At 41.4% G+C, this 12,254-nt stretch overlaps 1 protein-coding gene and 1 long non-coding RNA gene across 2 annotated transcripts; one reads left to right on the top strand and one right to left on the bottom strand.

The window, feature by feature from the left end:
* Positions 1-183: 183 nt before the first annotated feature.
* On the bottom strand, positions 184-2,559 carry nup62l (nucleoporin 62 like). Its single transcript, XM_018684794.2, has 3 exons — positions 2,430-2,559; positions 714-2,213; positions 184-621 (listed from the first exon to the last, which is right to left on the bottom strand). Exons 2-3 carry the CDS (start codon positions 2,208-2,210, stop codon positions 463-465), a joined length of 1,656 nt encoding a protein of 551 aa, XP_018540310.1. The 5' UTR covers positions 2,211-2,213; positions 2,430-2,559; the 3' UTR covers positions 184-462.
* Positions 2,560-3,962: 1,403 nt separating this feature from the next.
* LOC108888653 (uncharacterized) lies at positions 3,963-5,836 on the top strand. The gene is made up of 3 exons (XR_001961869.2): positions 3,963-4,254; positions 4,904-4,975; positions 5,147-5,836. It is a non-coding gene; the product is annotated as an uncharacterized LOC108888653 (long non-coding RNA).
* The last annotated feature ends 6,418 nt before the right edge of the window (positions 5,837-12,254 follow it).

The raw sequence follows: 12,254 nt of genomic DNA, 5'->3' as shown, positions 1-12,254 counted from the left end.
AAATCTGCTCTATTAAAAATAATTCAATATGCATGTGTCACATTTAAGTCACAGAATAACAAAATGTCTACATTTTTATAATTTAAAATCTTACAGGAACATTGGATGTGTCTACCTCTGCCACTGAAATAAATGGCAGCAGTGTTTGTAATCATCTTATTTTACTGACCAATAAAGCAGAACCTTAATCCAAAGGTTTATTTAATCATATTCTTCAGAACAAGCAAAGCATTTACATGGGAAAATTTTCACTGTTCTATATAAAAACTATTTCACTGAAAATAATCTTTATGCAACCAAAACACTCCAAACAGCTGTAGGAAAAAGCAGTTTGACAGTTTGACAGGAATTGTGATGAATGCAAATCCAAAATATCTTAACACCTACATAAAAACATCCCTGTTCACAACTACTGAAAAATTAGAACAATGTTGATTTATAAGCCAACATATTTATTCCAGATCAGTCAAATGTTAAGCGAAAGGTTTTCTCCTGCTCCTTGCGCTGGTTGTCACACAGTTTGGACACCTCCTCCACTCGTCTCTGCAGGAGGACTGAATTCTGATCAATCCACTGAAGTGAATCCATGTGGGCGTTGAGGATTTTACAGATCTGCTGAAGCTAAAGAAGAAAAGACAGAAAGGTAGATAATTAATTTATTTTGCAACAATAAATGTCAAGCCAAGCTCATCTAAAATATGATCTCATCTTACTGGATCACTGGTGTCTGCAGGGCCACTGGATGTGTTGAGGTGCTCGATGATCTCCTTCAGGTCTTGTGACATCCTCTTCAGCTGCGCATCCACGTTCTCTGCAAGCTTGTACGTTCTTTCACGCTCCTCGTCTGCGTTCTGCATGTAGATGGTTCCGCTCTGCTCTTTCACTGACTCCTCGAGTGGGCACAGTAAGTCCTCCAGCTCCTTCTGTTGGGACAGGATGAAATCCAGCTCCTGGTTCAGCCTCCTCTGGTCCAGCTTCACCTTCTCCATCTCCTTATGCAGGGACGTGATCTTCTCTCCATTCTCCACCAGCATGCGGTCCCAGGCGTTCACCTGAGTTGCCTGCTGTAAGAAGTGTCTCTCTTGGTCCTCAAGCTCAAGACTCCACTTGTTGATGAGGCCCTCTAGCTGAGCATAGGTCATCACTGGAGGAGCCGTGGTTGTAGTTATCGTTGTGGCTGCAGTAGTTGTTGTGGTACTTGTGCTGGATACAGGTTTGAGTCCCAGTGTGAAGCCTGTAGCAACACCTGTTGTGGCAGGTGCAGTTGTGGCAGTAGAGGCAGGGGCAGATGTGGAGGTGGCAGTAACTGGCCCCAGAGGTTTGAGCATGAAAGGCATACCTCCACCAGCTGCTGTGGTTGTTGCAGGAGCAGTGCTTGCTGCTGGAGTTGGAGCTGCTGCACCCAAAGTAAATCCTGAACCTGTTGCAGGGACAGTAGCAGCAGTTGTAGTGATGGGTGTTGCAAAGAGAGAGGGACCTGAAGCTGGGGCTGACTGGGTAGATGCAGGAGGAGCTGGGGTTGATGAAGGTTTAATCCCAAAGGTAAATCCTCCACCCTGCACCGTTGTGGCTGCAGCTGTGGGGGCTGGCTGAGGCTGGGAGCCTAAGGTGAGGGTGGAGGGAGCACTGGCGCCAAAGCTGAAGCCTCCTCCTGTGGGAGCAGTAGATGCTGCAGCTGTGGTCGCCTGGACCTTTGTAGCTCCAAAGCTGAAAGCTCCAAACGAGAGGCCGCCTGCTGCTGTCGTTGCTGCTGGTGCGATTGTTGCTGCTGGAGCAAGTTGGGTTTGAGCCTGAGGAGCAGTCCCAAAGGTGAAACCCCCACCTGCAGGGGCGGAAGCGCTTGTCTGTGCGGACAAACCGCCGCCCAGGGTGAACCCTGACCCCGCAGTTGGAGCTGCCGTGGAGCCTAAAGTCAACCCTGCTGCCGCTGTCGTGGTTTGAGGAGCCGTACCCAGACCAAAGGAGGTGGTGGGGGTCCCAAATGAGAAGCCTCCGCCGGCTGCTGTGCTCTTCGCCGGGGTACCGAAGCTAAAACCGCCGGTAGCGTTGGAGTTGGGCTGGGTGGGAGTGCCGAAGGTGAAGCCTCCTCCTGAGGCTGCAGGTGCGGAGCTTGTCAGCCCAAAACCGGTGGCGGAGGCTGCGGTTGTGGTCTTCTGAGCTCCGAAAGTGAAGCCCGTAGAGGGCTGCCCGAAGTTAAACCCGCCACTCATTTTCTTTCCCAAGAAGATAAATATGAGAGAAGATGGTTTACAACGTTATCGAAAGCAGATTAAGTACAAAATGGTCACTTCCTCGCTGAACCTCTGTGGCTTTTGGCGGGTCACAACTACGAGCTGGTTCAGCTGAAGTTACCGAGGAAACTTTTCTTTCTACGATGACTTTCCAAACGTTAGCAGTTAATAAGACGATCAAATGTTTGTTGACGTTACCTTGACCGAAAACGCGGACCAAAAATTAACAACACATCTTTATCAAAAACGTGGCCCGTAGCCTCGATGCTTCTTCACGCAGGCATCTCTGTGGACAACTACAGGAAATGACGACCGTTAGGACCAAAGAGTATTGACGTTTTTTGCTCTGAGACTTGTCTGCCGGCGCACAAGTCCCGCCTCTCTTGAGAAGATTGACAGGTGCAGTGTCCAATCACAGCCCAGTCAGGAGCCGGACCAAAGTTTGACTGCTACAGCTTGGTACCTGACTAACCTATCTCAGGCAGATGTCCATGAATCTCACCAAAGAATAAACAGTTTACGAAAAGAAATAACTGTAAGGGCTGATTACAAGCATATTCCCGACTGACGAAATAAGACTCTGTTTTGCTTAAGCGCCAACAAAATGATGCTGTTTTTTTTGTTTTTGTATATATTATTTAATTTTCTATAATTAATTGCTAACAGTTGCTAACGCGCTGTAACTGTGGCAACACACCGAAACAAATTAATTTAAACATGAAAAGCACAACACTGACTATACGATCAGCTCTGACAAATCCACTATTTTCGATCAAGTACACCAAATAAAATGTAACTGTATTTTGGTCAATAAAGTTTTTCTTCGTAACGAAGTCGACAGGCGGTGACTTCTCTTGACATTGTTGTGACTCTTTGGCTAGTCAGCCGTATATGTAGGTATGCGCTTCGACTGAAGATGTGACTAAACATTTGTCTTTATCTATTCAAAACTGAACTGTACTTCAGTTGTGACAAAACTATTTTATATATATGGATTGAAGCGAATCATGTGTTTTTATTGCTGATCAGTTTATGTGTTTTTGTCCTCTGCATAAGTGTGGAAACAGGATAATTATCTCTGTACCTGAGTAAAATTATGACTTATGTTAACGACATTCATTTATGATCAATCTGCATTAATAATGAACTGTTATGGGCAGCTGTGTTTCAGGATGGTAGTGAGGGTCACCTAAGGAGATAGTGAGGGCTAATCGTAAAGTTAGTGGTTTAATCGCAGGCTCCTCCAGTCTGCGCTGATCCTTGGACAAGATACTGAACCTCAAAGGAATGCATGTTTGTGTGAATGGGTGAATGTGACCTGTAGTGTAAAGAACTTTGAGTGGTTGATATGACTAGAAAAGTGTTAGATAAAATGCAGTCCATTCGATTCCATTGATGAATGTTTGGTACCAATAATTGTAACTGATAGAAAGTCATGAAATCATGTATATTTTCTGTTACTGTAAAATAATGAAATGAAAAGTGCAGCAATTACAAAGCAAACTAAAATAAAATCTAAATCTGTTGTGGTACTTTATAATAATTTCTACTTGTTATACAATTTGACCATCACATGAATCATCTGTCAATCACCTGTCTCCATACTGTATCTTTATTGAGGCTATTTATCTTTCATTCAAACTACTTTTTTTTTTTTTTGGTCAAAATCAACACCATAAAACATCGCTGTCATTGCTCCTGTAGGGGATCAGAGCCCTGAGAATCTTTCAAAGCTTAACAATGTACCAAACATTTCTGTAGGAGGAAATTTTAGATTTTACGACCCTACCTGATCCTTGAACGCATCACCGCATGCGCTCTCAAACTATAAGACCATGACGTCAGACGCCGAGATTAGCACACCATGGCAGCGGTGGTGTCGGCGCTTCATGGCGGGGTCGAAATGTAAAACCCCGGGGGCTTAACGGCAATGTTGCCTTTGTCAGAAATGTTCGCAAAAGTTAAGAGACACCGGGACGATCGCGTCCAACGACAGGAGGAGCTCGGAAATTCACTGAGAAAGGTTAGTAAAGCCTCTAAGTTAGCCACCAGTTAGCCTGGCGTTTCTGTCATTGCGGTCAGGTGTGTCGGCACCTGTTGGGTTTTTAAGTTTGTAACTTGGAATATTTGTTTAGAGTGACATGTTTAACCTCACTGCAGTGGGGAAACGCAGGCTCTTGCACCGTATAATGCCCAGTTTCTTTAAGTTCCCACATTTAAATACAAGTACAGAGAATTTGGCAAAGGAAAAGGCCGAGTTGTTTGTGGTCGCTCAGAGGGACACGGATTAACCCACAGTGCTGTAAACCCTTATTAGTCTTGACTGTATAAAATTCGGAAGGAGAATGTGCGCTGGGAAAAGATATTTACCCTTTTTAAATATTCAGCAGTGAATGCAAAGCAACGGGTCTCGCGGCTTTATTTGTTTATTTATTTCACGTGAATATAACCTGTAAGTGTGGTGTGGTCAATAAGATCAACCACAGTATTAGTCTCACAACTCCAAAAACAGCCGAGGTAATCAAACCAACGTACAGAGGCCTCCCTAGGTAGTATTGCGCATAGACGGTGTACAGGACCGCGAACGGCTGCTGCAGTGTAATACAACTGATCATTTGTAAGTCAAAGTAATCCACTTAATGATATTTTGTCACTTTTTTATTCAATAACAGAACCACGCCCTCCTGTAAGCTGTGAGGAAAAGACACCGGGAGAACCTCGTCCTTTAAAACTGAACAAGAAAAGTAAGTGATGCCATTAACGAAGCCACGAGTTAGAGTAGCGTTAGCGTTAATGCCATTGCTCTACATTTTGTAGCGAATTTCAAGGTTGGGCTAGGAAATTACCAAACTGTCAGAGGCTTGAGACTTGAGTCCGACTAACTTTTTTTTTTTTCTTTTTTCCTTCTCCCGCAGGTAGATCTACGAACCAGTAAGACTCATTTTTCTTTTTATTCTGTGTGTTTTGGAAGGCCGCCGCGCCGCTCTCTCACAAACACGCACACATGCACACACACTGACTTTTACATCCTCCCCTCTGTCTGTCTTTGCTGTGTATTGAAGGTGGATTGTCATGGCCGCCGTGTCGTGACTATTTGTTTGTCTCATCAGCTTGAAATGTTTTATTTTATGTGTGTTATGTGTCTTTTCTTGGCCGCCGCGCCATGACTATTTTTTTACAACACCCGTTTGACCGACATAGCCATAGTCTGCGCATCCAATTTGACCATGGCCACCAAATTATTTCGTCCGTGCGTTCAACACGGCCACCCATTCGTTTGTCTCTCTTTGTCTATTTCTCTCTGTTTTTCTTCTGTGTTGAGGAACAGATAGCAGATCTCTTAATTGTGTCGGGAGGGATGGCCTTCCAACACAATTGGAGAATTTAGCGGTCTTGTCGTTTGGATAGTGAGCTTATTTAGAGGACTGCTGAGTGGTTGGAAGCTTACAGAGAAATTCTGTCTCCTTGTTTGTTGGACCTAAATACACACACTAGTGAGTGTGACCAGGTAGAGTAAAATGTAGGTTCAGAGCTGGACTGATGTGGCGCAGAGACTGAAGGGACTCTTTCAGGGCTCTGTGGTGGGTCAGACAGTTTTTTTTTTTTTTTTTTTTTTTTTTTTTTTAAAGTTGGATAGTAGGTAGGTTATTGGTCCTTTCCTACAATAGATAGGAGTGGAGAGTTTTTGTACTGTCGTTTAAAGAAAGGTGTTAAAAGTTGTATAGAAGGTGCCTTGTCTTGGTCGCTGTGCCATGACTATTGATTTCTGTCTAATAAGCTTGGATGAATATTTATGCACTAACCCCTTTTCCTTTTTAGGTAGATCTACAATTGGTGAGTCCCATTTTTATATTCTTTAATTCTATGTTTTGTTTTTGGATGGTCACTGTGCCTTCCTGGTTCTGTTTTATAGTACGCCTGAACAATTAATCAAATATTAGGGACACACCCCAGCCCAAATTTTATATTTATATATAATATAATTTATAATAATATAATAAAATAATAATAATAATAATAAGGGTTAGGATATATATTAAAACAAAAACATACACTCCTATACTTAAATTAAAAAAAGTGTGTGTGTGTGTATATATATATATATATATATATATATATATATATATATATATATATTATATATATATATATATATATATATATATATATATATATATATATATAAAAAATCCATTAGGGCTGTGTCTGTTTCTTTGTGTCAGTGCATCATTAGGGTTGTGTCTGTTTCTTTGAGTTAATGCATCATCACACAAACACATTTCCATTATGTTATCATAGCTTATCATTTTCACTATTTAGAAACAAAGTAGATTCTAGAACCTTGGCCAAATTTATTATAGGGCCTTAAACACACACCGTGAGCGGTCTTAACTTAAAACTGGAGTTTAGTTTTAACATCAAACGTTCCAAATTTGTCACTGGAACAAAAAATCGGTCCGCGTGCTGGAACAAAAAATCGGTCCGTGTGCTCGTGTGTCCAATGTGACTGTTTGCTCATCCATCCAACATATCTGCGTGTTCGTCATCAAACATTTATTTTCCTGGTGGAACTTCAAACTTAATTTCTTTGCGGATCTTCGACAGAATTTCTTCGTGGATCTTCAACAGCTTCTGGTTGTACAATCTTCAAAAGTAAGTGCTGGTTTTTTACTTAATGTGCTGGGGTTTTGCTTGGCCACTGTGCCATAACTAACCAACTCATTTCAATTTCAGCCTTCATCTGGACTTCATCCCACAAAAGAAGAGGATTGCGTCTTTGTTTATTATTTTTTTTGTTATTTTTGGGCCGCCGAGCCATCTCCAATCTCTATCCCTCACCCTTTTAACTCGGCCAACGTGCCGATCTCTAACGATCTATCCCTTCCTCGTTCACGCATTTGACATGACTGCCAGTCTATAAAAACTGAGGTTTGCGTCTTTGTTTATTATTTTTTTTTGTTATTTTTGGGCCGCCGAGCCATCTCCAATCTCTATCCCTCACCCTTTTAACTCGGCCAACGTGCCGATCTCTAACGATCTATCCCTTTCCTCGTTCATCCAACCGATATGGCTTTTAGCTTGGCATAATTTAGCTGCCGTTCGTCCTTATCTATAATACTTATACCAAATAATAAAGTGCCATTTCTAATATAATATTAACTTTAATATAGATGGCTGCAGGAATTGGTCTCCCACCCATTCCTGCAATCATCTACACAAGCCTGGGAAAAAAAAATCTTAAATATACATTAAGACTGTAGTCTTTAGAGTCAGTTTTTCTTTGTGTGACAGGGAGTGGATTTTGTGTACAAGTCAGAAGGCTGATCAGCCTGTTGGCAGTTGTGTGTTGTAGGTGCCTTTTCATGGCTGCTGTGTTGCAACACAGCCTTATGTCTGTCCATCTTTTGTTCGTCCATCTTTTGTCCGTGTTTTTGATGGCCGCCGTGCTATCACTTGTGGCAGTACCTGTTTGTCTCTGTCAATTTATGTCTGCGTGTCCGTCGACCATGTGCTGTGGTTTTCCCTGGCCGCCGTGTCAAGCAAAACCACAGTACCATGACTACCTATTTCCTTTTTTGCCATTTATCCATCCAAGAGGCCATCCATGATAACTGACCATCCGTCCGTATACCCGTCTTAGTCTGTATAATCGGTGTCTCATTTTTCTGGTGAATCTACAAACAAGTAAGTCCCATGTTTGCTTGATTATGGCTGCCATGCCAACCCTTTTTTCCCCTGTCACACTAACACGCACACATGCACACACACTGATCTAACACAGTCCTATCCACTGTCTTTTCATTAGCTGTTGTTGTGTCTTGCTGCCGCCTCACACAACACGCACACATGCACACACACTGATACTGATACTGTATGTCTGTCTGTCTTTTTGGCTGTCTGTATCTGGTCTCAGTCTCCGTCTTTGTTTGTTTTCTTTGTCTGTTTGACCAGACTGACATTCAAAAGACTTATTATACTGTCTGTGTGTCTCTGTATCTTGTCTGTCTCAGTCTGTGTCGCTGTGTCTGACTGACAATCAGATTAGCTTTTTTGGACTCTGTGTCTCTGTGTCTGACATTCAGATTAATGTTTTTGGTCTCACCATCGGATTAGCTTTATTGGACTGACGGACTGACAGAACAGATACCTATATGCTAAAGCAATACGGAAAATGAACATTTTCAGATAATTGGCAATAAATATACCGTATTATGCAAATATAAACGACCCTATCAAATATAAAAGGCTTTGAATAACAATTACCACCAAGTGAACTTGTGATCATACAGGACAGAAACACTGTCAATTAATATGGCTTGTGCCATGACTTTATTTTCATCCCTGTCCAATCAAATTGGAACAGCTTTAGTGGACAAGTTTTTGTTTACAGGTAGATCTACAGAAAGTAAGTATTTGGTTTTTTTTTTTTTTTTTAAGTGTTCTATGAAGGCAACTGGACTTACTTGAGGTTTTTGAAGATGTTTCATCTGAACGGTTTCTTCAGTTCTGTCCACCTGCCTTTGTATAGCACTTAGAAATACCATGAGCTGGATGAGTGAGAATCTTCAAACCAAAGTAAGTGTCATTTTTGTTTTTAAATCCTATTGTTTTTTTTCACCATGTTTGGTGCTGTCTTGGTCTTCCTATCTATGTTTCTATCTCTTTGTCTGTCTCTAGTTTTGTTTGTCTCTACCTGTATCTGTCTATGTCTTTCTCTTTGTCTTTAGCTTTGTCTCTGTCTGTATATCTCTGTCTCTCATTGTATGTCTCCATGATGAGGCTTTAGCACTATGTGTCTGCTAAACATCAGCGTCACATACGCAGCCTATAAAAGTATAAAGTCAGGCATTTTGATAGTCTGGGGCTTCTATGCTGGAGGAAATTCTGTCGGTCCAAGATTTTCACTTATTCATATTTGATAAATGCTTTTAATCTGTTAGCTACTTGTTCACTTTGCTCATGCTTGATAAAAGCGTTTGCTGTGATTTGTGTAGCATAGTTGGCGTTGGCGTTGTTGTTGTTGTTGTTCCTTTTTCCCCTCATTACGTTTTTGTGATCTGGGATGGTATTCCAAATTTAATTCCCTTAACAGTCCCTATAGTTTGATTGGGGTGCTTTGATTTACTACATTGCTTGTCATTGTAGTTATGCTGCTGTCAAGATCATCACCACCCAAATTTTGATACCAATTATGTTTATTGTACTTCACGTTTGGAATTGGATTTTAAAGTTAAAGGCTGGCTTGTCTCACTCTGCCAAGTTTAATTCCAACTGGATACTCAATTTGAACCTTTTGAGTTCAAGTAGATCTGGAGCGGTACAGTTTCATATCTATATTTATTTGCGCTGTATGTTGGGAGGCCTCCCAGCAGGGGAAATTTATCCCACCCCTGCAGAGCATTACACCACCAGGGTACGGTAACGTCAATCACTGCAGCATCAACTGGCACACGATATTTTCGGGCAGTTTCATACGTACACGGGATTGTAGTAGCGCGTTTGGGTTTTCTGTGAGGGAGCAAGCCTGGCAGAAAGGGACAACTCAGATACGTCCAATAAAATTTTGAAAAAGCTAATGGACACCTAAGTTGGGTATATTTGCTTAATGTATGATCTGTTGGTGATGAGGTCAACAGCAACAATGGCTATGAGGGGAAAAAACAATTGATGTCAAGGGTACCAATTTGTCACCATATTTTACAATTTGCTCCTTCTGAGTTACTTGGTATTGACATGCTATGAATAGAAACATTATACTGTGGGCTGAATTCCAGTGAAGGTTTTAAGGTTAACAGGTGTTGTCTTGAAGTAGAAATGGAGCATAAAATTGGCACTTTTAGACTTGCAATTAGAGCCAGGTGCTGCAGGGAGAGTACTTGTGTTAGATAAGTGTTAATGGGGGTTAAAATTGGCCCTATATCTTATCATTTTTCATGAGATTTACAGGAGACAGCTGTAATGTTTGTATGAAATAAGATTTCTATTGTAGAAGATTTACTTCTAGGATTTCCTTTTGTCCTTTATGTAAATTTGTTACATGAGGATAAAAACCTTGTACTCTGCTGTATATTCTCCTTTTTGTGTTTTGAGTTTTTGTTTGACCAATTTGCATTTCAGCATGTCTGTTTTTACATATTTGGTAAAATGTGGCTGTAGACCACTGACAAAGCGGAGAACTTTAAGTGTTTGACCCTGATTTGTCCAAATGGTTCATCAGACTCATCTTCACACTGACCATAAGTCACTATCTACACATTTGATTTCTGACAAGGTTGGACGGCACTTCTTCAGAACTAGTTCTGACAGACCCGGACTTGTAATACCAGCCCGAGAGAGAAGTTCTCTCTGTGTGCACATGTCCTGACAGAATCTGCAACATTTGGAGAAAACTTTTGCATATTTTTCCCAAATTTGGCAATCACAACCAGGAATGAGCCCGGATGTCCTAACACTACAGAGAACAAGGTCAACAGAGTCGACTCATATCACATAAGAAGGCAAGGCTTTTCTCCTTCCCCTTCTTCTCTGTGTGTGAGGAAGTCTGTGCTCTAAGTAGAGTTATTGCTAAGTTAGACGCTGTTGCTGATTCTGTCTTAAAGTTGTAATGGATAAGTGACTTCAAGGTATTTAAGAAATTTGGAAAAAAAAACAACAAAAAAAACAAAACAACTAGTCTTAGGAGTAACCACATAGACCATGAATCTCTTCTGAGTTGTGTGCTGTGGTTGTGCCGATTCCAAACCCAGACAAGGATCCCTCTGGTTTTAGTGAATTAGCTGACCATGGTATGCTATTATGATCTTACTCCAGGACGCATGACACCTGCATGTGGGCAATATAAAACTTGATTAATGTATATGCAAGAAAGAGAAAATGTTTAAAACTTGTAGATAGTATGAGTCTGCACTATTTGGGTGAATCAGGGTGAAGCATTGCATATACATGAGTATAAGGGTTTTGTCATCCAGTTGACAAACCTATAGTATTGAGTCTTTTCGATGTCTTACTGACTATTCTGAAGTTGGTGCACTTAGGATCAGGATCTAGGTAATGTCTAATGTAACATGTAAAACCAGCCAACTTATAATCTTGAGTATTTGGCCGCTGGAGTATTTGAAGCAGCAGTTGGTCTGGTGATACCAAGAAAACATATTTTGCTTGCTGCTTGACTGGTTTCTTACCAGTGACAGATGGACAATGGGGGTCATGTTTAAGACATAATTGCGACTGCTCATTGTTGAAGGTCTCAGTTGGGCCAAAGATGGACCAGGGAGTGGACATGAGGTAGTTTTCTCCAGTATTATCAGTGAAGCCCAGACAACAAAATCCCTTCTGTAGCAAAAGGGTCAGCTTTGGTACTTGCACCCTTGTTCAGTTCTGACAATTCAGTCCTGTCAATTCAAAATCAGATACTAATCTTTGAGGTAAGCTTCCTAATACAAGATGGCACAAACACTGTGTGGCCCACAAATTTAGTGTACAATTGGACTGTCTAAACAAATACATTTTGTTCCTGCTGAAATTTTAGTTATTCTACTCCAAGAAATCAGGCATTGTGAGAAGATTTGATAAATTGCAGGAAAAACAGTGCATCTCGTTGTATTGTGTGTCTGTGTGTGTCTGTGTCTGTGTGTATATGTATATATGTGCCTCCTGGAATATCAACATTGGATGCCATGACCCAGAGAAGTTGTGTCCTGGACAGCTGTGTAGAAGAGGAAGGCCGAGCTGTACCATACCCTCCTTGATGATGATACCTCTGTGCCACATGATGTCCTCAGGTGTGTTCTCTCAGATATATTATCCACTTCTTTGTCATCTTTGCTGTCTTTATACTAACTGATTGTATTTGTCTTTGTTTGATTCAGATGTCCAACCTTCAGGAAGCCTGGAATGCTGTGGCCTGACCTGACTTCATCAAGTCCTGCACACTGCCTTGACCTCCAGACCCCACAAGTCTCCAAACATCTCTGCAAAGTGGTTTGCCAAATTTGCACAGCTCAACTGCTGATTAAACACACA

This window comes from Lates calcarifer, linkage group LG1 (assembly GCF_001640805.2).
Source record: "Lates calcarifer isolate ASB-BC8 linkage group LG1, TLL_Latcal_v3, whole genome shotgun sequence".
Classification (NCBI taxonomy): Eukaryota; Metazoa; Chordata; class Actinopteri; family Centropomidae; genus Lates; species Lates calcarifer.
This window is presented reverse-complemented; position numbering and strand designations above follow the sequence as displayed.

Coding starts and splice junctions, on each gene's coding strand:
- nup62l (XM_018684794.2), bottom strand. CDS start 2,210: ATGAGTGGCGGGTTTAACTTCGGGCAGCCCTCTACGGGCTTCACTTTC. Junction 622..713: donor CTGCAGACACCAGTGATCCA/GTAAGATGAGAT, acceptor TTTCTTCTTTAG/CTTCAGCAGATCTGTAAAAT.